This window comes from Myotis daubentonii, chromosome 2, assembly GCF_963259705.1.
Source record: "Myotis daubentonii chromosome 2, mMyoDau2.1, whole genome shotgun sequence".
NCBI lineage: Eukaryota > Metazoa > Chordata > Mammalia > Chiroptera > Vespertilionidae > Myotis > Myotis daubentonii.
Genome location: NC_081841.1, coordinates 90,212,452 through 90,237,654, shown reverse-complemented (window position 1 = coordinate 90,237,654; position 25,203 = coordinate 90,212,452). Strand labels below are relative to the sequence as shown.

The window sequence follows — 25,203 nt, the reverse complement described above, 5'->3', positions numbered from 1 at the left end:
CCTTTTGGTGATGTCTGAAACCATAGCGACTGCATGTTGCGGAAATAAAAAAGCAGCTGCCTGCTGGGAAAGAAAGAGGCCGAGACAATGGGAGCAGCATCAGAGCTGTGGCAAGGTGGGCACCAGCCTCTCGTGAGGGCACTCGCTGTGGCTTTCCATGGATCCGACCAGCCTCCTGACCAAATGCTTGGTGGATACCAGTGAGAAAGGAGGGGACAGTCCTCCCAGAGGCCACATTAGCTCTGTAGAGTAGCAAACATCTGGTGGCGTTGGCAAGGAGAGGTCATGAGAAGAGTCTGAAGGGCATTTGAGAGGATACAGAACATGAAGAGAAAGAACCAAGAGTCCCAAATTCTAGAGTCCCAAAGTTATTAACTAAGAGCTGGGTGGAATGAAAATTTGCAGTAGGAACCAAGGATGTGGACCGGAAGCAAAATAAATAGATGTGATATGTCAGTGTGAATATACACATTTCAGTGGTTGACAAAGAGATGGCATTGAATCTGTGAGAACAGGCAAGATCCATGAGAGCCCTGATGAGAGAGAGGAGGCCGGAGTGTCCAGGTCTGGTTATGGAGCCACACATTTGCAGACAATTCAATGTTAGGGCTGAAATAGACTCAGAGCCGGAGGGCCTGGGACTCCTGGGGACCAATCCCCACTGTGCTGCTTGTAAACTGTGTGACCCCAGGCAAGCTCTTCAACCTCTCTGAGCCTCGGTTTCTCCATTTGCAAAGTGGGGATAATAATGTCACCTGCCTTGTTGGGCTGTTGTGAGAATTAATGAGTTGACATATATAAACTATGACATACATAAATAGGAACACACATAAATGGAAATGGTGCCTGATAACGTAAACATATCTGTGTTTGCTTTTATTACTAATATTCATTTGAAAAGAAGGAGAGAAGAAAGGAAGGTAAGAAAAGAGAAAATGTGTAATATATTAAGAAAATACATTATAATGTAGTGGTGTGTTTATTATATTTATGTGGATTAGCATTTATGTAGCTATGAATTACGTGATAAATAAGACTAAAAGAATGAAGGAGCAGGTAGAAATATTAATTTAAAGGAGACCAGATACTAGGTCCTTATGAAAGTGAGCCTTTGAGATGTGAATTTCCCTTCATTAGTGAGAACATTTGCTGAAACATTTCATCATCCCCCTAATTATTCTGTCTGTGTATTTCCACCACTGCCTACCCACCTCCAACATTGTGCACGCCATTGTCACACTTTTCCCCTCAATGTACATGGCAGTCTGACCTTCTTAATGAGGAGCTGATAATGGGCCCCTCAGCATCCTAGAAATCTAGCCCAGTGTTTGACACATACAGCCACCCAACAAATCACTTCTTTATGGAGAAAAAGACATTGGTTACAACTTGTAAGAGCATCCCTTCCGCAGGTACGCCTTCCCTTCTGGGAGCACATTCTGCCTCCCAGGCAGCCCTTAGAGCACTCTTTCCATGGAGGAAGGTGGGGCACCTTCCTTCCTGGCTTCAGGAGAGCTTGTGGGAGATTCCCCTTCTCCTGAGACCCCAGACCTGACTGGTAGCTGGCCCTGCCTCCATTTAAATGAGAAGGAGGCCAGGAAAGCTTATACCATAGGCCCTGCCTCAGACCTGCCAGGAAAACAGTCAAATCAGGTCCCTAAGGAGGGGCACAGTGGGAATGAACAGGAGAAACAGCTTTAGTGACAATGGTGTAAAACTTTGCTAGCTCATGTTGAGACTGTCTCTATGGCTGGTTGTTTCTGTCCCTCCCCTCAAGGCATCTGCGAAAGCCCTAACCCCCCAGTGTGAAGGTATTTGGAGACACGACCTTTGGGAAGTAACTCGGTGTGGCTGAGGTCATGGGGGCTTGTAATGACACTAACCCCGTTCATGAAGTTAGTGAGGAGGCACTGGAGCCCTATCTCCATTATGGAGGACACAGTGAGAAGACAACCGCCTATAAGCTACGAAGAGAGTTCTCCCCAAAACCTCTGACCATGCTGGCCCCTTGATCTTGGGCTTCCCAGTCTCCACAACTGTGATAAGTAATCATGGTTGCTTAAGCCACCCAGCCTGTGGCAGCCAGAGTTGACTAAGACATTCAATCAGATGTTTGATGCTTGGAAAAATAATGTGAAAGTCAGTCATATACTTGCTTATGAGAGCAAGTAGTTTTCCAAACCCCAATTACAAATAAAACTACCAATATTATGGCCAATATTGATAAGAGTGTTTAAGACCTGCCCAGCTCTGCATTATTTGATTTGCTCATCACAACCCTGGAGGCTGGCGTGATCACCATCCAGCTTTCATAGGGAGGCACCTGAAGCTGAAGGAGATTGATTCACTTGGCCAAGGTCACAGAATAGTAAGTGGAGCAGCTGGGATTGGAACCTCAGAGCTTTGAATTTAGCTACGGTTACTTCAAGATGGTATTGCGACTGGTACTGTTGTTAGAAGAGAATCAGTCCTTCCCCGCCCTATAAAACCAGGAGTGAGGCACGAGGTTGTAGTCAGGAATGCCCCTTTCCTCTACCCCGAACATGCCTGGAGGAAAGTCTGCACTCTGGCCAGCCCTCGTCGTAGGCTGTGAAGATTCAGGGACCACTGATGTAGATTTATGACTCTTTCATAATTGATGGTACCAAGAATGAATTAAAAAACACATCCACCAGGACTAATCCAACTGGCTTTCCCAGAAATAGAAGTGTACCTGTGGAGTCTGTTTCTGTAATAGCTCATTCATTTTTCAATGTTCCCGATAAGCACAGCACTGACTGCAAACTGGGGCATACGTACCCTGTGCAAGTTGACTTTATCGAGTGAGCTGCTTCCGAAGCTGCATCGAGTTATACATTTAGAGTTGGAAAGCATCTCAGTATTAGGATTGCTTTGTGTTTTTGCAGAGCTCGCTAACCACTGGAGATTAGCACTGTTTTGCTGCGCAAAATGGCCTGATCTGGCATGTTCTGTAGCCACTACTACGGATGTGATGATGTAATTTAAACTTCATGTGCCGTGTGCCAGCTGCCGTCATGCAAAGACAGAGGGACTCTTCAGCCCCTTCTTACTTTCTTAGCTACAGGAAGCTTAATTAAAATGACAACACATAGCACTCACCGCTCCTCTCCTGGAGAAAGGCCACCGTGGCTTTTTGGATTCTGGTGGGTGAAATGAAAGAAAACATATTAGAACATTGAGTAACTAGTGACAGAGCACTGCAGTGCTTGACAAGACCTGCTTTTCCAAAGAGTCAGATGGAATTCATCCTGCTCTAATTCTCCTTCCCTTGAGAATGCCCAGTATGAATATAAATATTTATGCAGACAGTGAAGGAAGCGGTGTTGCAACCTAAAAGTTGGTATTCCATTGCTACCTGAAGGTAATATTGTCCTATTTCTTTAGTAGACTATTTTTCAGCCTCCTTTTCTTGATCACTCAGGGGGAAAATCTGTGAAATGTCATAAAGATGTTGAATAATATATTTAAGATGGAGAGTCATAGAACATTGGGGCTGAAAGGACATTTTTTACACTGTTCCACCAGAAACTCTCCCTGACCAAACTTGAGTCTTGATGACTACATCACCTGACAATCCCAGGTGTGGTTGAACTCAGACTCCCGAAATAGGGGAACACCAGCACATCACCAGTCTCTATGTTGGGGTTTATTGTTGCTATTAGCCACCATCCAAGTAGTCCTGAGGAGCTGCTTTGAGTTGAGAAGGACACCATTGTTCAATAACACACTTTAAAAAAAAACATTTTATTGATTTACAGAGAAGAAGGGAGAGGGATAGAGAGTTAGAAACATCGATGAGAGAGAAACATTGATCAGTTGCCTCCTGCACACCCCATACTGGGGAGGTGCCCGCAACCAAGGTACATGCCCTTGACCAGAATCAAACCTGGGACCCTTCAGTCCACAGGCTGATGCTCTATCCACTGAGCCAAACCGATTAGGGCCACACTTTTTTTATGATCAGAAAGTAAAATGATGAGATTTGAACTCCTGGTTTTCATGTCATTTGCATCAATTTGTAATGTTACCAAGAAAAAGCTGGGAATCATCTCTTAGGATTAGGTGAGGTGTTCTGATGACTCAGTACAACAAAATAGATGTCTTATCGGTCTGTCTCTCTCTCTGTTCCATTCGTCAGGGGGCTCTGCATAGTACTTCAATCGGAAGGAGGCAATTACCGAATGGCATTTACTACAAAGGGTGTGCTCAAGGGGCTTTTCCTATTGGAACCCTGGAAGACACCTGTCCAACCAATTATCTTGCTCACTCTGACCACCTTATTAATCTTTTAAAAGGAGAGCTTGGGTGGAATCTCCTTTAGGGACAAATCAGCTTTACCATTCTTATCCCTCAAATACCTGGTGGTAAATCATGTCCAATTTGAATTGCAATTGGGTATCTGGTTTTAACAAATGTCTCTCTGTTTTTCTAGCTTTGGGGGTAATTCCAGGGCCTTGGAAAAGCATCACAAATATTCAGAAGATGTAAATGGGTCTTTTCTGTATCCTCAATCATTTATTATCTGTATTAAATGTTAAGTTTTGCTGATGCAGCTATTTCACCAGTGACTCACATGCACCTCAAAGCTTGAGCAGCACTGCATTAGACCATTATTTGAGGACACAGGAGCTCTCTTCTAAACTCCTTGGGAAGAGGATATGGAGGCAGAAGGTGGAGAACATTGCATAACTTTTACTTTGTGGTTTCTGCTGCGATGCTAGGCATATAACAAAGAACAACTAGTTCGTTTAGAAACACCACGTGCAAGTTATGTCCTGTTTCTTAGCATGGCAGTTTTCAAACTTTAGGTGGCATCAGAATCATCTGGAGGGCTTGTTAAAAAATAAATAATGCCCGGCTAGCGTGGCTCAGTGTTTGAGCATTGACCTGTGATCCAGGAAGTCATGGTTGATGCCTGGTCAGGGCACATGCCCAGGTTGACAACTCGACCTCTAGTAGGGGGAGTGCAGGAAGCAGCTGACCAATGATTCTCTCTCATCACTGATGTTTCTCTCTCTCCCTCTCCCTATCTCTCTGAAATCAATTAAAACATATATAAAATAAACAAACACACAAACAAACCCACAAATAACTATTTGGCTTTGGGTAGTGAGAACATGGTGCAATATACAGACCCTGTAACGTAGAACCCACACCTGAAACCCGTATGTTCATGTTGACCAATGTTACTCCAATAAATTTAATTAAAAAATAAAACAACAAAAATCACCCCTGGTATTACCGACAACAATCAAGGCTTAACTACCAGACTGCGCACAAAGACCACTAGGTGGTACACCAAGAAAAGATAAAAAAATGCGGAGACAAAGAAACAGGACGCAAATGTCAGAAATGGAAGATATAGCGCTCAAAACCACACTTTTAAGGTCTCTCAAGAACTGTCTAGAAGCTGCCGATAAACTTAGTAAGGCCCTTGAAAAGACTGGTGAGACCGCTGATAAATGTAGTGAGATCCTCAAGAAATCTAATGAGACCCTCGATGTTGTGATAAAGAACCAACTAGAAATTAAGCATACACTGACTGAAATAAAGAATATTATACAGACACCCAACAGCAGACCAGAGGAGCGCAAGAATCAAGTCAAAGATTCGAAATGCGAAGAAGCAAAAAACACCCAACTGGAAAAGCAAAATGAAAAAAGAATCCGAAAATATGAAGATAGTGTAAGGAGCCTCTGGGACAGCTTCAAGCGCACCAACATCAGAATTATAGGGGTGCCAGAAGATGAGAGAGAGCAAGATATTGAAAACCTATTTGAAGAAATAATGACAGAAAACTTCCCCCACCTGGTGAAAGAAATAGACTTACAGGTCCAGGAAGCACAGAGAACCCCAAACAAAAGGAATCCAAAGAGGACCACACCAAGACACATCATCATTAAAATGCCAAGAGCAAAAGACAAAGAGAGAATCTTAAAAGCAGCAAGAGAAAGAAACCCAGTTACCTACAAGGGAATACCCATACGACTGTCAGCTGATTTCTCAACAGAAACTTTGCAGGCCAGAAGGGAGTGGCAAGAAATATTCAAAGTGATGAATACCAAGAACCTACAACCAAGATTACTTTATCCAGCAAAGCTATCATTCAGAACAGAAGGTCAGATAAAGAGCTTCACAGATAAGGAAAAGCTAAAGGAGTTCATCACCACCAAACCAGTATTATATGAAATGCTGAAAGGTATCCTTTAAGAAGAGGAAGAAGAAAAAAAAGGTAAAGATACAAATTATGAACAACAAATATGCATCTATCAACAAGTGAATCTAAGAATCAAGTGAATAAATAATCTGGTGATCAAATAGAATCAGGGATATAGAAAGGGAATGGACTGACTATTCTTGGGGGGGGGGGGAAAGGGGTGTGGAAGATGCGGAAAGAGACTGGACAAAAATCGTGCACCTATGGAAGAGGACAGTGGGTGGTGAGTGAGGGCGGAGGGTGGGGCGGGAACTGGGAGGAAGGGAGTTATGGGGGGATAAAAGAGGAACAAATGTAATAATCTGAACAATAAAGATTTAATTAAAAAAATAAAATAAAACAACAACAGATACCTGGGCTGGCTCTGCCCCCAGAATTTCTAATTCCGAAGGTCTGGAGCAGGGCCCAGCCTACGTGTCTGACAATTTCCCAGGTAGTGCTGAAGCTGCTGGTCTGGGGCCGTCCTTTGGGAAACACTGCTTTCGTTGCTTACCAGCTTAGGGCGTGTGCAAAGTCTCATGGACCAAGTACTAACTTCTGTTAAGGTTACGCTTTGTTTAGAGCCTAGCTCTAGTTTCGAGGGGCCTGTCCGTGAGTAGGTCACTTAATCCCTTTCGGTTTGTGCATTCGGGTGGTTGTATCTCAGGAGACAGCAGACGTTTATTTGGATGGCTGTGTCTGATAAGACGGTAGATGTGAAAGGGAGCTATAAAGTGTGAAGAACTATAGAAATGTCAGGCATGATTTATTTACTGGTGGCTTCTGGGTTCCATCTAATAAGTGGCTGATGCAGGCTGGTAGGGAGCACGCAGGACTAGCAGCCAGGTGCCTGGACTCCATTCCTCTACACCAGTAGTTCTCAACCTTCCTAATGCCATGACCCTTTAATACAGTTCCTCATGTTGTGGTGACCCCCAACCATAAAATTATTTTCGTTGCTACTTCATAATTATAATTTTGCTACTGTTATGAATCGTAATGTAAATATCTGATATGCAGGATGTATTTTCATTGTTACAAATTGAACATAATTAAAGCATAGTGATTTAATCACAAAAACAATATGTAATTATATATGTGTTTTCCGATGGTCTTAGGCGACCCCTGTGAAAGGGTCGTTTGACCCCCAAAGGGCGACTCACAGATCGAGACCCGCTGCTCTACACAAACCCGTTGGCCATGTGACTGGGTCAGGTCAGGGCTCCTTTCTGGATCTCACTTGGCACATATGTGAATGGGGAGGAGCTAGTTTCTGAGTTGCTGGATGCCCTGGGTTCTGGGGGTGCCTTGGAGGTGAGGCTTTGGGACCCACCCCATTTTCAAATATTGCAACTCTGCCTGGATCTGTTTTATAGGCTTTATTTCCAAGTGAGGATTCTTAGGTAAAAAGGGCTCTGTTAAGAACAAAACCAATTTAACAGCCACCAAGATGGGTAATCCCCAAGTCTCCTTTCAGCTCTCAAAGGAGCTGTTCTTTTCTTTCCCAACAGAGTTCAAAATGCAGAAGATTTACCCTTCAGGCTGCCTACTCTAATCTCCTCTAACAGTAATCCGCGGTTACCAGGACCTCTGTCTGCACAGGGTACCACCCTGGTTGGAAGGGTGGGGGTGTGGCATTGGTTGTGTGCCTAGCATCACAGGATGATATGAAAGCTGCCCACCAGCCCGGAGAGAACATTCAGCTCCAAGGTGGTGACCGTCCCTGGACCTGGGCAAATTACTTGACAAGAGGACCTCATACATCTCTGTGAGTGGAGTGGCCAGTAGCAGAGTGGTGTTCAGCTGGTTCCAGTAATTCATGGCTGATGCCTAAGTCGGTGAGAGATCTATTGAACTTGTCAGTGCACCTGAGATACTGGTCATTAAGTATTTTGAAACCCCCGCCCCCGCCCCCCTCTGCTCATTACAGTATCCTCCATAGCAGGCATGTGGTACAAGTATGCTGAATGACGAGACCTGAATTCAGTAGCAGGAGTGGGTGGCACAGGTAATCGGCAGCTCCATCTGACACCAGAAGGTCCCCGGGAAACACCTCAAGTCCCGGCAAGTTGAGCACCACTGAGCTCCGTCTGCGCTCGTGGAACCTGCGCTCAAGAGATAGAAGGAGAGAGCTTACAGCCGCGTGCAGGCCGGTCATCACCCGGCCCGCTCTGGGCATTCGGGAGTGACTGCTCCGAGCCTGAGCAATGCCTGCTTTCTCTAAGGAAGGCGTTGGAGGCTACCCCAGGCTCCAGGCACAGGACGGCTATGATGACACACAGTCTCCACACCTTTTTGAGTTTTATTGACCGTTTATGATTCTGACTAACCCAAAGCAGAACAGCTTTCTCAAAGTTGTCAACACAGTCCTGGCCGGTGTGGTTCAGGTGGTTGGAGTGACATCCTGTGCACCAAAAGGGGGCAGTTTGATTGCCAGTCAGGGCACGTACATAGGTTGTGGGCTGATCCCCTGTTGGGACACATGCAGGAGGCAACTGATGGATGTTTCTGTTCTCTCTCTCTCTCCCTTTCTCTCTTTCTCTCTCTCCTTTCCCCTGTCTCTAAAATCAGTAAGGCATATCCTTGGGTGAGGATTAAAGAAAAATGCCGGCACAAACATACAGCATGTTCTGAACTGGAAGAACTCTAGGAGAAAGCCCTCACACACAAGTCTTTGCAAATTATTCGCAGGGCCTCAGAGGGAGCAGGATGCCACCAGCATCCTAGAGATCGAGGCTGGTTATGTCAAGCCAGTACTTTTATTTTTCCCAGAGAAAATGAGAACTATGGTTGGTAAAGCTTCGTAAAAGAGAGGCCTGTCCACCTTCTCCTTTTCTCGACCCCATGGCATGAAACCTCCTGTCTGTTAGACATTCACAAAATAAATGGTTGCCATATCAGACACAGTGCAGGGCAGCTCCAAAGCCATATGCTCAGTGATCTCTACAGAGCAAAAGGGGTTAGGGATCTGCCACTCTGGGAACCTTCCTGATAGCACTGGATTGTTGGGGTTGTCATAGCTTCCTCATCAGGGCTGTTCAGATAATCCTTCGCTCTACTTTGAGGGATGAGCGATACAATTCTTTCTACCTATTGACCAATGTAATCCTTAAATTCTCTTTTTTAAATCAACAAATAGCTTAATATGGATTACTTTTGATACAGAGGAAATTTGTCTCAATTTACCAGCAAAAGCATAAGTATGGATTTGCCTTGGAAGTTGAGAATCTGATTCTGTTATACTTTGGATATTATGATTTGGTCCCATTACCCATCCCCATGCTTGGGGCCCCATTAATCTCCCCAGCCCAGCCCCTCCTCCGCTGCTCCCACTTTCCCACCTGCCTGCTGCTTGAGTTCTCCAAGCCTTGTAGCCAAGCTCCATGCTTCTGACCTTCCACATGAGTGATGGCCTTTCTTCCTGTGCTTCCATCTTTTGCCTCATAATTGTACATTCTTGGATTTCATGCCTCCTTTCTGGTCAATATGTCTGATGTTGGGGTACTGGTTATGCCCTGTCAGGCCTATTATGCTATTGACCAAAGTCTGGTGAATATTAGAATACTTTGTGGAATTCATTATAAAACCCATCTACAGTCCCATCCTCAGGATTCTGACCCAGCAGGTCTGAAGGTGGGCCTCTGATTCTGAAGTTTTCCCAGATCCCTTGATACCAGAGTCGGAGAACAACTGGTTTTGAGGATACAAGTAACTTGATGTAGACTTTTCCTAACTTTAGATTTTAAGAGTTAATAACTTTAATAACTTTAAGAGTTATTTCAAATTTTCAGCCTTTTGCCAAAAGCATTTCCAGAGATCATTTTACTTATAAATAGTAGGACAAGTTGTTCAGGAATTTGTATTAATGAATAGCCTATGTCCCATAAACTCCTAAAAAAGTATTTGAAGTAGGGCTGCCTCAGACTCTGCAGATTAATGCTGTAGGCATAAAAAGTTAATTTTTAGCCATAAAAGGATGCTTCCTCCAAGAAGTCTCCCCTGATGCTCAGAGAAGTAATTTTTAAAATTTGTACATTGCTCTGCATCCTCACTAGATCAGGGTTCTGCATCTTCCATCTGTATTTTTATAAAAATATATTTTTATTGATTTCAGAGGAAGAGAGAGGGAGAGAGATAGAAACATCAATGATGAGAGAGAATCATTGATCAGCTGCCTCCTGCATGACCTACATTGGGGATTGAGTCCTCACCCAGCCATGTGCCCTATCAGGAATTGAACTGTGACCTTCTGGTTCATAGTTCGATGGTCAACCACTGAACCATGCTGGTTGGGCATCCATTTATATTAATACAGTTGCCTCTTAACTTATTTTTTCACCTTTAGCTTTATCTTCTTGATTCCATCCTAATCCCAGTCACTAACACGAGTTATCCAAAATGCAAATCTGACTTAGTCCCTCCTGGCCTCAGACACTTCAGTAGCTCTTCATTCTATACCAGATAAATACCTTCTTAAAGCATATAAACAAGCCTTCTATAATATGGCCCCTAATATTCATTACTTTGCAACTTATTCTCTGGAAACAGGGAATGGATTGTAATCCCCACACAAAATGTTTCACACTTCAGTGCCTTAGCTGGGAATGCATTGCCCTCTCCAAATCTTCCCAACCCCTATTTTTTCCATAAGATTTAGAGCCACGACTATCTAAGTAACTTAAAAGGGAAATACTTAAATAAAATTGGCTTGACTTTATTTAATTGGTTGTATTCCCTAGGGTTTTAAAATCTCTTTCAACTGCCCTTTCTTTGCTTGTCTCTCTCCTCCTCTCTTTTATTAATTGGAAAACTTTAGGTTAATTTTGCAGACATTGCTATTTGCCAAACCAATGTGTGTGCTCTTCATTTTTCTTACTATCAAAACCGTGCTTTGCTTGGGGTGGCATGTGCTGAGGTAATACAGTGATTTGCTCTGACTCCCTTGCAGCTAACAGAGGTCATGTGACCAAAATCTGGCCAATGAGATTTATTTATTTATTTATTTATTTATCCTCTCCCAAGGATATTTTTCCATTGATTTTAGAGAGAGTGGAAGAAAGAGGGAAAGACAGAGAGAAACATTGCTGCGAGGGAAAACACATCAATTGGATGCCTCCTGCATGTGCCCTGACCAGGGCCCATGTTGGGGAGGAGCCTGCAACCAAGGTACAAGCCCTTGACTGGAGCCAAACCCAGGACTCTTCCATCCACAGTCCAACGCTCTATCCACTGAGTCAAACTGGCTAGGGCTGGTCAATGAGATTTAAACAGAAGTTGCAGGGTATAGATTCTGGGAAACATTTTCAAAGTGGTCAGAGCTCTCTAACTTCTTTTTACCTTCTACCCTTTGTCCTTCTTATTGTTTTTAATATTGTTTGATATTTGAAAGTATACCAGTAATCTTGCAAAGATAAGAGCAGAACAGAAAAACAGAAAGATCCTGAAAGGTGCTGACATCTGCCCTGGCCTGAGCTTTGGTTGTATTACAAGAGAAATGCGTTTCATTTGCAGACAAAGGCTATCCTAACTGATACAAAGCTCCCCATCCTGGACTTCCTTCTCCAAGAATAGGGTCACCTTTTGACATTCTGCACTTCTGAGGCTTTTTCGCTACCTACTTACGATGATGTTTCATAAGACCATTAAAGTTCCAACTCAACTTTTTACAACTCTCTCTTTTTTGTTATTTGCCAACCCAATGTCCATGGTGGTTATGAAGATGGAGCGGGCTGAATTTGGTGGGAGTAGGAAAACTTACAGTAATTTAGGTGAGAAATATCATTCTAGTTTCATCATCCTGGATAAAGGACATTGGAACTCATACATTATGAATTAGCAGTATATAAATATAGCCAGGAATTGTCACAGTGCTAGTCAAAAGGTATTATAAAGCATAAAATGCTGGGAACCCATGATAAAAATCCCCCGAAAAGAACTATTAGAAGCTTTCCTGTAAACTTCATACTTTCCTTGATAAAGACCATAGTACAATGAGATTTAGTATTTAGATAGAGAGGAGTGGAAAAATTATAGTAATCTGAATGAGAAATGTAACCTAGGTGAATATTGGGGGGGAAAGATTACTCTTTTGATATTTAACTCTAGAAGTTACACAATCTGGTAAGTATCATGAGTTTGGTAGCTTTCTATGACTCTATAAGTGATCTCTATATTTCCTAGAGACCTCAGGGAGAACCTAACTACCAGTGGAGTGGAAGGATTAGTCTTCCCCCACTGCCTCTAGGCTGGCTTATGTGTTTCTCTTTCATGCTTCTATAGTTCTCTGGAGTGATGGTTAAGAATGAGAAGTCAGCCCTAGCCGGCTTGGCTCAGTGGATAAAGAATCACCTTGTGGACTGAAGGATCCGGAGTTTGATTCCAGTCAAGGGCACATGCCTGGGTTGCAGGCTCCATCCCCAGTGTGGGGCATGCAGGAGGTAGCCAATCAATGATTCTCTCTCAACAATGATGTTTCTGTCTCTCTTTCTCTTTCTTTTCCTATCTAAAATCAATGGAAATATATTAAAAAATACAAAAAGAATGAGGAATCAATTGCCTGGATTTTAACTTAAGCCGAGTAACCTGATTGAGCAAGTTAATAACCTCTCTGGCCCTGACTTTGCCATTTGTGAAATGTAGCTAATAATCATACCTACTTATTGTGTGAGGATGGATAAAGATAATTAATATAAACCACTTAGGTCAGTGTTAATAAATGCTATGTTGAACACTGAATATATTATGATATAATGTTCTATTTACATTTCTACTCCACTAGACTGCCAGTTCCTTCAGTGCAACAAAAACGTCTTGTTATCATTGCTGTTAGTAGGTGCTCATTTAATACTCAACCCATTGTTTATTTTTATTTTTTTAAAATAAATACCAACGAATGAAATACTCCTCTACTGTCATCCTCCCTCATGGAAAGTATCTTACTTTATAAGGTAGTTTTGCAGAATCATATCTTATCTCCTCTCTTATCCTAAGCTCCTAGCTTTTGAGCTAAATCTCGGTTTACTAAGAGCTCAATAAACATTTGTTGTGTAAATTGAACCATAACAAACCTGCATACACCCATCATCATCACTGTCATTTTCTGACACAAATGTATACTCCAGTCATAGCTAACTGTTCACTATTCTTTAAACTTACCCTGTACTTCACGCCTCCATGCCTTGGCTCAGGTAGTTCCCATCTGCCTGCCTATCTCTGCTTTGTCTGCCTGGCAAACTCATACTCATCTCTAAATTCCAGCTTAGACTCTCTTCCTCCAGGAGTTTTTCTGATCTTCTCAGAGAGAGCCAACTCCTTTTCCCTCAGTCTCCTCCCCCAACTTTATGTTTTTATGATTTCATTGCAGGCTCATGCTGTGTCTTAAAGATCATAGAATCCAAGCACTAACATAGAGCTTGACATAGAGCAGGTATTTAAATAAGCTTGTTGAATAAATAGGTATATTGACCTACAGAAGGATACACAGTCCTCAAATGAATTTGCTTTTCCATTTTGGAATATGAATGATTATGCAAATAGAATAGAAAAATGCAATTTGAGTTTCCTCTCCCCCATTAAAGGTGGCTAAATTGCCGAAACTGGTTTGGCTCAGTGGATAGAGCGTCGGCTTGCGGACTGAAGGGTCCCAGGTTCGATTCCGGTTAAGGGCATGTACCTGGGTTGTGGGCACATCCCCAGTGGGGGATGTGCAGGAGGCAGCTGATCGATGTCTCTCTCATCGATGTTTCTAGCTCTCTATCTCTCTCCCTTCCTCTCTGTAAAAAATCAATAGAATATATTAAAAAAAAAAAAGGTGGCTAAATTACCCCTGTCCATTTCTCCTTGTCTAGCATACCTTCTGACATGAGGCGTCCATTTGGGAGCACATAGGCCAAGTTTTGGAGTTCAATTTGCACATAAGGAGCAGAACTAAGACAACTGCCTCACACTGGGCTGGGCTGGGACCTCGGCTTTGCTGTGCTAATTATGGAAAGGTGGGCATGACCCTGGAAGGGAGTAACAAATTCTCTGTGGACATGATATTTTCATGTTCATCAAAAGAGGGTGTGGGTTAATAAAAATATCAAAATTACAGTTGCAACCATATGAAGACCTAGGTAAACAGTAAGAGAACATTTACATAGGAACATAAACAGACATGCACTGGTGCAGAAAACCTGCCCCTGCCTCCCCCAGGCATGGCAGTGGCCTAGATTTCTGGGACTCTGGAAAGGGTCTGCATGTCAGCTGGGGTTGCTCAGATTGTTGGATTAGTGCTATTAATGCAAATAGTTGCAGTGAATTCAGAATGACTTTGAATTTAGGTTTCATGGAGAGAGAGGTGTTGGTGATTCCAAATTGGTATCTTATTTTTGTGACTCCAAATATTAAAATTGCTTCTTATAAAAAATGGCATGCAGGCAGAATCATCGTGTCTGGTTCTAGACTGAATAGCCACTGGAAGCAATCATTGCAATAAATTCAGAATTTTTATCTATCTCTCCCAAGCCAAACGGTGTGTGCATGGGGTAGGGCAGGAAAGGAATTTTTTGATACCTAATTTCCTCCGAGAGATATTAGCTAGGAAATGAACTAATAATAAATGCAAAATGTTTGGGGTGTGCTTGGCAACCCATTGTGCCTGTGGAAGTGCAGTATAACCTCACTGTCCTTTGTTTGGGGAAGCACAACTAAACAAACATTCTCGAGAAATGCTTTTTGGGGGCTTGATGCTGCTTGGCTATTCCGGTTCTTTGCTTCAGTAGAAAACTCTTGGCACAGGAGGTTGTATAACTGGCTGCCTGACCCAGACTTCATAGCCCTTCGCCTTGCCTGCCGCCTCCCCCAAACCACACATTCAGAAACCCCGACAGGGCCACACTTTCACTAACCCTGAGTTGCGTTGTCCCAGGCCGGTCAGATCCGAAGGGACTAGTCCCATGGTTGCTGGAATAATCTTGTCTCCTTTCTGGCATGGCTCCTCATCCTGTCCCCTGCTGAAGATCTGAAGGTCCATGATGTGGGCTGGGATGGCAGCAATTTAGAGAATCCAGAGAATTCTCTCCCACTCCTGAGCAGGCTGCACACCCATGAGTCAACACTCAACAATGAGCCTGTGCTCGCGTGTCGGTGCCAGAAAAGTTTCTGGCTGGTGGAAATGTGTCCCCAGTGGCCCTCCAACGCATACATGTTGAATAGATTGGTGTTGGTGAATATTATTCTAATTTAAAATCAACTGGTACTTACTGGACACCACTTCTACTAGAGAGACACCCTGGTAGGTGCTCTACATGCATTATAATGCTCATAAGCACCCTGTGAAGGGAAATTCCGTCCTTATTGTAGAAGGGAGGAAACCAAGGCTTAAAGAGATAGTTAAGAAATCTACCTAAGGTCACACTGTTAATGAAAGAGCCAGAATTCAAAAATCAAATACACAAGTCTGGCTCCTAAAAGACTTAGAAATTGAAAAAGATACTATAAACCATTTTAAAGCACAAAGTGTTTTTCAAGAATTGATATAATACTGATTACTACTTTAGGTAAAAGAGGGGTATAGTGGATTGGATAGGGGTCCCCCAAAAGATATGTTTACATCCTGACCAATGGAATTTATGGATGTGATCTTCTTTGTTAAAAGGGTTTTTGTAGGTGGAATTAAATGAAAGATCTGGAGATGAGATTATTCTGGATCATTTGGGCGGGCTCTAAGTCCAATGCCATGTGTGTCCTTAGCATGTTGCTTCCCTGGGCCTCGGTTTCCTCATGTGAAAAACAGCTGTGAGTGAGACCTTTTTCATTCCTCACAATCTATGAATCAGGGATTTAAGAGCATTGCTCCCATTTTATATATATATATATATATATATATAAATATTTATATATATATATATAAATATTTATATATATATATATATATATATATATATATATATATATATATATATATTATTGATTTCAGAGAGGAAGGAAGAAGAAGAGAAAGATAGAAACATCAATGAGAAAGAATCACTGATCAGCTGCCTCCTGCATGCCCTCCACTGGAGATCAAGCCCGCAACCCGGTCATGTGCCCTGACTGGGATTCGAACGGTGATCTCCTGGTTCAAAGGTTGTTGTTCAACCACTGAGCCACACCAGCCTGGCAGGATTATTCTCATTTTCCCGCCAGTGGCCAGTGACTGAGGATAATTATGTGCTGACCTTTATCTTGCCAGAAAAGTTCAGAAACAAATAATCAAAGCTTATATTTTAGAAACATGACTGATGCATTAATTGCATTTTTAAAAACGATTCCTTCTGTACAGTGGGCTTAAACCAAGGACTACTGACCTTTAATTTCCAAGTGCAAATTTTAAGGCAAAAAAAAAAAAAAGGCTAGAGAATATGGGGGTTAGCAACTGCCCTATAGTGATGAGTATGTATTAATGGAATAAAAATCTTATTGGAGATGCTACAATTTGGATATGGCTTTTTATTCTTTCCTCTGCTATGAATGTTGCCCAATGTTTTTATTCTTTTTTACCTTTTTTTTTTTTTTTTCTTTTTTACCTTTTTTTACTTTCTGTCAGGAAGGCTTGTCAGGTCTCATTCTTCAGATGCTATAGTCCCTGTCTGATGGTAAAATTAATGGTAAGTACACCTTTTCGGCAGGTGGCATTCCAGCAATTGTGTGGCTAGAAAAGATAGGTGTTCTATTTTAAGAATCATAGTGTTTTGCCGTATGCAAGAAATACAGTGCAACTTGAAATGCTTACTTTTAACTATGGGTTGATTACACAGGAAGAACACATTAAGAATCAGTGACAATCTTTTAAAAAAGGTCTCTTTGAAAATAATCAACAGAGAAATGACAACTAGACTGCCAATTATGAAACTAGGTCTCATGGTTAAATCTGGGATATATATTTTTTTCCATTATGAGACTCAGAAGACTGTTAGAAACTTTCCTTTGCATCTTTGACCATAATTTCCAGTTCAACTTTCTACCAAAATATTCCATTTTCTGGAAAGGATGGGGATCTCACTGCCCAGGGCCTGGCACATAGTGGCTACTTCATGGATGTGGAGTGAACAAATGGATGGCGCTCCCTAGCATATTGATTTTGGTTATCAGACCATATAAAAAGCCTTATTAGATGAGTATTTATTAAGTGGGAAAACTCATGAGTTTGAACACAGAACAGAGACAGTCTTTGGAATCTCCACAGTATAGAAAACGCCCAAGTTGTGACTTCTTGGGCTCAATAAGTAATACTTATCAAACACACATGTTCAGAGCAAGGTAGTTGCTGGTACCTCCTTAGAACTCTCAATGTCTTTCTAGGCTAACTGTCTTTTCTGGGCAACAGTCAAAATACTGCCTAGGGAGATCAAACAATACTTGTACAAATACCTACCAGCCCAAGGTACATTTAAGAGATAAACACAAGCCAGATTAGGAAGGTCGGGCAGGTTGAAAGAAGCTAGATGGAGACAAAAAAAAGTAGTTGGAAGAAAGAGTATGCAAAACAAAAATGAACATAAAAATTTCTACTAGGGCCCTAACCGATTTGGCTCAGTGGATAGAGCGGCGGCCTGCGGACTGAAGGGTCCCGGGTTCAATTCCGGTCAAGGGCATGTACCTTGGTTGCGAGCACATCCCCACTGGGGGGTGTGCAGGAGGCAGCTGATCAATGTCTCTCTCTCATTGATGTTTCTAACTCTCTATCCCTCTCCCTTCCTCTCTGTAAAAAATCAATGAAATATATTTTAAAAAAATTTCTACTAGACTTGTTCTACTCAAACTAACCAGTTGACTTCCTTTCTTCTTCCTTAAACATTTATCAAAGGCACTGTTCTAGGCCGTTTGGTTACAACGATAAACAGACAGACATGACATTGACTTCATGGAGCTTGCATCTAGAGAAGCTGATGCCAGTGGAAGAATAGCAGGTGGCTCCTGATGTGAAAGGAAGCTGCCAGTCCACCCTCTACTCTCCAGCCATGCCCAGATTAGGAGGGTTTCCTGGCTCCTTCAGGCTGCAGTCTCTCCTCCTGACTAATTGACAATCTTCCATTTATTTTATCACAAGGGGGAAAAGGTGCAACTATGTGAGGTGATGGTGTTAACTAAACTTATTGTGGTGACCATTTTTATATCCTATAGAATAAAAGCCTAATATGCAAATCAACTGAACTGCAGAATGACTGGTGGGACAACCAGTTGCTATGATGCACACTGACCACCAGGTGGCAGACGCTCAACGCAGGAGCTGCCCCCAGCTCACAGGCCCCAGGCCAGCCAAGGTGGGCGCCAGCGGGGGCCCCCTGATCGCCCCTCCAGTCGCCCTGTAGATTGGCCCTGATCGCTGGCCAGGCCTAGGGAACCTACCTATGCATGAATTTCGTGCATCAGGCCTCTAATATGTATATAAAATCATTATGTTGTATACTTGAACTTATACAATGTTATATGTCAATGATATCTCAATAAAAGTGTGTGAGGGAAGAAGGTTATACAACAAAGTATAATTTTACAGGGTGCAGCAGTTAAATAAATAAAATGACAGCATACCATCTATTATTCTCTAGTTAACAACACCTTTCTAACAGGTTCCATGAGAGCTGGAATAGAGTCTTCTCTCTCTGATATTTCCCAGAGTTTACAGACAGTGCTGGGCATGTAACAGGTTTTAAATAAAAATCTGCAGAAGATAATATTGTATTGTAGTGAAACTAAAGTTCAGGCACATTGAATTAGTTTCCTGTGATCAATCTGCAGTCAGAATATTTTAGAAAGAATAAATCAATAACTTAATAGGGGGAGTGCTTAATGAATAAATGAATGAATAAGTGAATGGTTTTAAAAAATAACAACACCTTATATTTAATAATGTTATTTAATAGTATCAAAAGCCATATTAGATAGGTACTATTTGTATCTTCACTCCATGGATGAAGACTTTGAGGTTTCAAGTTATTAAAGAACTTGATCAAGGTCACATTGCCAGAGAGAAGTTAAGACAGGATTCAAACCCAGAGTTTGATTCCAGTAGCTCTGAACACCGGTTATGCTGCCCACTAAGGGTAACCTCAGATGGCTCTGGGGATGCGTTACTCGTATTCAATGTTTTTGTCTGGTTTCTTCCCGGTGACAGGCTTCCAAATACCTTGTCATTTGGTTTTCATGCTAATGTTGCCCCACTTTCTAATTTGAATACAGTTAGCATTTTTTCTTGTTTCCTTTTGAACACTGGAAGGTTAGTCTTTGTTCTCATGAACATAATATGTAGGTTTCCCTTCTCAGCTTCAGGGCTGACCAGAAAATTAGGTGTGACACACAACTTTCTGTGAATATAGATTTAAAGGGGTGTCAACTCATGTGCTCTCAAAATGCAAATACATCTGGGAGAGACAAGTAACACTGTAAACCAAGAAGTCTGTGGCTGGCCTGTCTTCCTTCCTTCATCTGTCCCCTCCCTCAATAAGTATTTGTAGAAATAGATTCTAATTGGGTCCTAGAGTTTTAAGAATAAAAAAGTGTTCTCTGCTCTCAGGAAGGTCTTGATTCTGGAAGCAGATGAATATAAAAGAAATGCAGTACAGTGTATTAGATTCTATGATGAGGCATTTATAAGGAAATCCAAAAGGAAGAAATACACTGGTCTACATGGAAAGGTAAGTGTAATATTTCTTAAACTTAAAGTTCTTCACATTTTAGGATAAATTGTAAAGTAAGGATGAATTGTAAAGATTATTTTCCAGGAGGTATATTTTGGTGATAGGAGAAGGTTTAGAATAAATGTGAGTTCACTGAAATATTATGGAGGAAGAGAGGGGATGACAATGAGGAAAAAATTCCAATAAAAACCTGGAATTAAAGCAATAATACTGAACAGATTTTAGAACTGAGCATAGATTGGGCCCTTCTCATATACATGAGTCTGCCCAATTGTCAGGCCACATGTTAAAACACTATAGCAAAAAATAAAATAAAATAAAATAAAATAAAGCTGTATTTCTGTATAAAGGATTTTATATCTGAAATTCAACAAGGCAAAATAATTGTTTTGATTAACTGACAGTCACAGAGGCAAGTATTTCTTAAAATACCAGGAGTCAGCAAACTTTTTCTATAAAGGACAAAACAGTAAATGTTTTAGTCTTTCTGGGACATACAGTCTGTTTCATTGCATGGCCAGAAAAACAGCCATAGATGGATTGAAATGATGGGTGTGGCTGTATTCCATTAAAGCTTGATTTGTAAAAGCAGGTGGTGGGCAGTATTTGGGCCATAGGCCATAGTTTGCTGGTCCTAGGCTTATACCATTTAATAGGCATATTCAAGTCCTAAGTTAGCTAAATTTAGATGAGGGTTTTGAAGCGAGGCCCCTGGCTCCTGGATGGCCAGCAGGGCCTTAGGCGGAGCTCTTTTCCTGACAATATGACTGAGCCTGGTAAGCTATCTGAAGGAAGCAGCCCTTTGACCAATGGCAGCTGTGGAAAAGATTAGAGACATGACTAAGAAGAGGGGGAGGGGGCAAAACACAGTCAGACAGAGGATCTTTGTGCTACAGATGGTTAGCTCTTTACCAAAGAGTCATGCTTAAAGTGAACTTCTTTTATTAAAAATATATAGATTGAGTGGTCTATGGCTGATGAAAAAATTACTGCTTTATTAATATATGAATATTTAACATATTAACTCATAGATTATAGTTATTTAGTCTTTTACTTATTCATTCAACAAACCTTGCCTTCTACATGCCAAGTATTGTACTAAGTCTCAAAGAAACAATATTTAGTAATTCAGGGTTATCACTAGATATCAAGATGTCCAAGTTACCTGCCTTCTAATTTCCTGTTTTTATTTTCTGTGAACTTCCACTATTTCATATTCAGTGATTGTGGTGTATTGAACTCCATAGGGCTTTTAAAGTCCTCAAGCTCTTTGACCAAGTTGTTCCTTTGAATTTACTAAGACTGTTTCTGTTATTGCCTCACAAAGATTCTGCATGTCAATAAATACTGCCTGCACATAATCTTTTGCAAGTGGCTTAATGTGTCCCTATCACTTAGCCTTTATGTCTGCTAACTCTATCTTATAATCAAAGCTGGACACAGACTTCACCTGCTCTGGGAAGCATTCCTTGATTAAAGACCTTCAGATATAAATCTCCATCCATCATGCCTTCTCTAGTCAAGCATGTACTCAAAATCTTTACTCAGATGCTTCATGGGTCTTCAAACCTAACATGTTCAGATTTGTAGTCAAGACCTACATCCCATCGACCCTTGTCCTCCTCCTCTGCTCCCCTCAGTGTTACTTAGATCAGCAAATGGAACCATTTGCCACCCAGTGGTACAAGCCAGAAGCTTGGAGGTCATTCTTGACAACTTCTTTCCCCTCACCCCTCATGGTCTACAATTTGCAAAGTTTAGGTGATTGTAGTTCTTAAATAGCTCAGCATGACCTCTTTCCGACTCCACTGCCTCTATCAGAGCCTAAACTACCAACTTCTCATACCTGAACCTTCTAATTGTTCTGCTGGAGTCCACTTTCATCTAAACCTCATGTCTACTCCGTATCCACCGGATCACATCAGTCCATGCAATGATTTCACACTGCTCTTTGGGAAAAGAACAAATCCCTAAACATTCTACTAGACTCTGTATGATTGACTCTAATCAACAACTTCATCTTTCTCTCAGACTACTCTCTGTTTCTCTTTCTATGACACATCTAAATTAGGTGTCATTTTAGAGTTTTATTTTTGTTTGAACCTGTGAAAGATTTGCATGAATGGTCCCATTCTTCCCCAACTCTTGCTTCCATGCTATTTGCCATGTAACATTTCAATGCTCTCCCACTGTTGTTGACACATAATTTCCTTCCCCTGAGTTCAGCCATGTGATTTGTTTGGGCCAATTAATTAGGCAAGATCAAGAGCTCAGGCTCCAAGAGGCCTTGCACGTTTCTGCCTGTTCTCTTGAACCTCTCCCTTCACCATAAGAAAAACAAACATGTCTGGGGTGGACCTTTGGGCCCATGAAAAGGATGAGGGACGTGTGGAGGGGAACTCTCCAGCCGAGTATGGCCTAGACCAGTGGCCGGCAAACTCATTCGTCAACAGAGCCAAATATCAATAGTACAACGATTGAAATTTCTTTTGAGAGCCAAATTTTTTAAACTTAAATTATATAGGTAGGTACATTGTTATTAACTTAATTAGGGTACTCCTAAGGCTTAGGAAGAGCCACACTCAAGGGGCCAAAGAGCCGCAGGTGGCTCATGAGCCGCAGTTTGCCGACCATGGGCCTAGAGATCAATTAACCCTCAGAAGACACATAGATTTTGAAGAAACAATAACTGATTGTTGTTTTAAGCCACTGAGATTTAGGATGGTTTGTTAGGTAGCAATAGCTAACTCTTACACTAACACAATTTTATGCATTTTCCTGTGGCTTGGTGAATATTCCCTACAGTTGTTCATATATTTATATCATCTGGGGTTAAAATCAGCAAAGATTGCAGAAATGGACCTCGTCTTTCCTATTTTGAACACAGACTCTTGCCTCTGCCAGTAACAATACAATGGCTAATTCCTTGAAGATTCCTTCGTGACTTTCCAAATGAAATGAGGGCTTTTCCCCCAACCCCACAAATTGGGTGGATGAAATTAGGCATGCAGCTTTCCCTTGCAGCCAGAGAAGCTCTTCCTCCCTGGGAGGGATGGCAAATCCACCGCCACAACCTGAGGGCCATGCTGCAAGTTCAGAGCTGGTTTCCGTGGTGACGCAATCCACCTGTGTTCTTGATAAAGGCACAGTTGTCACAGACATTTTAAAGGCTGTCCTAGATTTAAACAGCACATCTTGTTCTTTTATCTTTGTCCTCTGAATTTCTCTTTGAAAAGCTGTTGAATGTTTCATATCCTTCCCACTTTCTCTACCTGACAAAACCTATTATTAAGTGTATGCTAATTAAGGCACAGGGCCAATTCATTGACAATTCAAAATGAAAACCATGACCACATGTGGCTGTCATACCCTGCCCCCAAAAGCCACAGCAAAATGCTGTGCTCTAAAGGAGCCTCTTAAAATTAAGATTCTTTATTTGTAAGTGCGAAGAGTGACATGGGAGCTACCGTATAAAACAAAGTGCCCTGATTAATAAGCCATCGGCTTTGCTTTGTCAGAACAGAAAAGTAGATGCAAAGTGAACAGTCAACAGGCTTCGCAGCGCCAGAGAAAATAAATACATACACACCTGGACTGATGCAATTCTTCTCCCTGAAATAGAAGTTAAAAATATACATTTTAGTTTTGCTTAAATCCACCCAAAATTCCAAAGCAGACACCTTGAAAGGACAGACAGTTAACTTTTCTAGCTAACATGTTTTAGATTTCTCTCTCTCTTATTTTTTTTGGAGGGAGGGAGAGAAGATTAGAAATTTGAATAATCTGTTCTTTCTTTCCTTTGAAACTGGTCATACAATGTCATCTTTGAATTACGTGTACCTGCAAGAAGGCCACCTTTACCAGCCGGTGCCGGACAGACATCTGTCCTAGCCTGACCTCGGAGGGCCCTTTCTTAAAGCACCCTCAGGATATAGAAAATGAAAGTGAGCTAGACTTCCTTCTCCTTCCCCAAACTGCTGCACCCCTTTTACTTGAGAGGCAGCTCGTCCAAAAGAGTGTGTGTCCCCTCAGCGGTGACTCCTGTGCTGTCTCCCATCCCAGGGCGCTGGCCTTTGGGGAAATGTGGAAACACTGCGGCCCAGGGGCTGAGAGGCAGGGGGCTTAGAGCTGTTACCTGAGGCCCTGGGGGCCGTGCAGCCGGGCCGGGCGAGCGGCCTCCTCTCCCTGGAAGAGAGGAGGGGGGAAGGGACCCCTCGTGGACAGGCCGAAGCGCTGGAAAGGCAGCCTCATCTGTGAGCCTTGTTTGGGGCTCAGATGAGTCATCTGCGGCGAGGAGCCTTTTGGGGTCCGGAGGCAATTTTGAGCCAAGTCTCAAGGTTGATAAAGAGTGGGAAGAATTTTGGGGGCTTGCAGGTAGACTCTGGGAAAGGTAAGATGGGGAGCCTGCAGGCTCCTTCCGGCCGCCCCAGGTGGGTTCTCCCAACGTCTCCTGCTGAGGCAGGGAGTGCCTCGTCCCACAGCCATTGCCCCTTAATCTCCTCAAGGTGGGCGAGGTGGAAATCCGGCCTGGGGCCTGCCGGTCGAAGTGGAGAAGGCTCCCCTGGTTCTCACAGGGCTTCCTCGACAGGCCTCCCTGGGGGTGCAGAGGACAGGCCTCCAGGCTTTGGGGCTGCTCTGGGTGCGACTGCTCTGTCTTCCCCATGCAGCTAAGAGGCCGTGTGGCTGGAAGCTGCCAGGGGACACTACCAGAGCTGCTCTTCTCTGGACCGCATGGGGGTTGTTCAGTTTCCGCATCCAAGTGCCACTCTCCCTCTAGGATGTCTTTGTCCTTTTCCGGAAGATAATCACAGGCAGGTTGCTGCATCTTTAGTGAGGAAGAGCGGAGTGTGGAATCTATCACGAATGAAGGACACTCGGGTGAGAAAAAAGGTGTCTGACATTTCACATGAAAATTCTAATTCATCATAGGAGACAGGGATAGCCCAGTTTACATGATCAGCCTTTACGGTTGGGAGATAATTCATGTGTGTGAGTCCATTCTTCTCATCTGAATACCCTGCATGTAAAAATTGGTTTGCTATTTACTTGATATCCCTTCCAGGTTCAAACAAAAAAAAACCTTAAAAAACTTTAGTGAGCTAAGAGACTTCTTGGAAGCCAGATAACATCAGTATTGACCACATATTCTGAGCTCTTCAATAGTAAAATTTTAGCAAGTTTATAATTCACAGTGAAACTCGGAAAGCTGGAGCCATTTAAGAATGAACACATTTGGCCGAAACCGGTTTGGCTCAGTGGATAGAGCGTCGGCCTGCGGACTGAGGGGTCCCAGGTTCGATTCCGGTCAAGGGCATGTAGCTGGGCTGC

At 42.5% G+C, this 25,203-nt stretch overlaps 1 protein-coding gene across 3 annotated transcripts in view; it reads right to left on the bottom strand.

Annotated features, from left to right (window-relative positions):
- Positions 1–24,715, bottom strand: part of PLEKHG7 (pleckstrin homology and RhoGEF domain containing G7) — a 60,937-nt gene extending 36,222 nt beyond the window's left edge. For 2 of the 3 annotated variants that reach the window (XM_059683774.1, XM_059683775.1), the window contains exons 1-3: positions 15,106–15,314; positions 8,195–8,322; positions 3,121–3,161 (exon numbers count right to left, since the gene is read on the bottom strand). In XM_059683774.1, the coding sequence (XP_059539757.1) occupies positions 3,121–3,161; positions 8,195–8,322; positions 15,106–15,230 (294 nt within the window). In that variant the 5' untranslated portion in view covers positions 15,231–15,314. Of the gene's footprint in view, positions 1–3,120; positions 3,162–8,194; positions 8,323–15,105; positions 15,315–23,464; positions 23,488–24,010 lie in introns of those variants that run through there. The other variant, XM_059683776.1, reaches the window with a different exon arrangement.
- Positions 24,716–25,203: the final 488 nt, after the last annotated feature.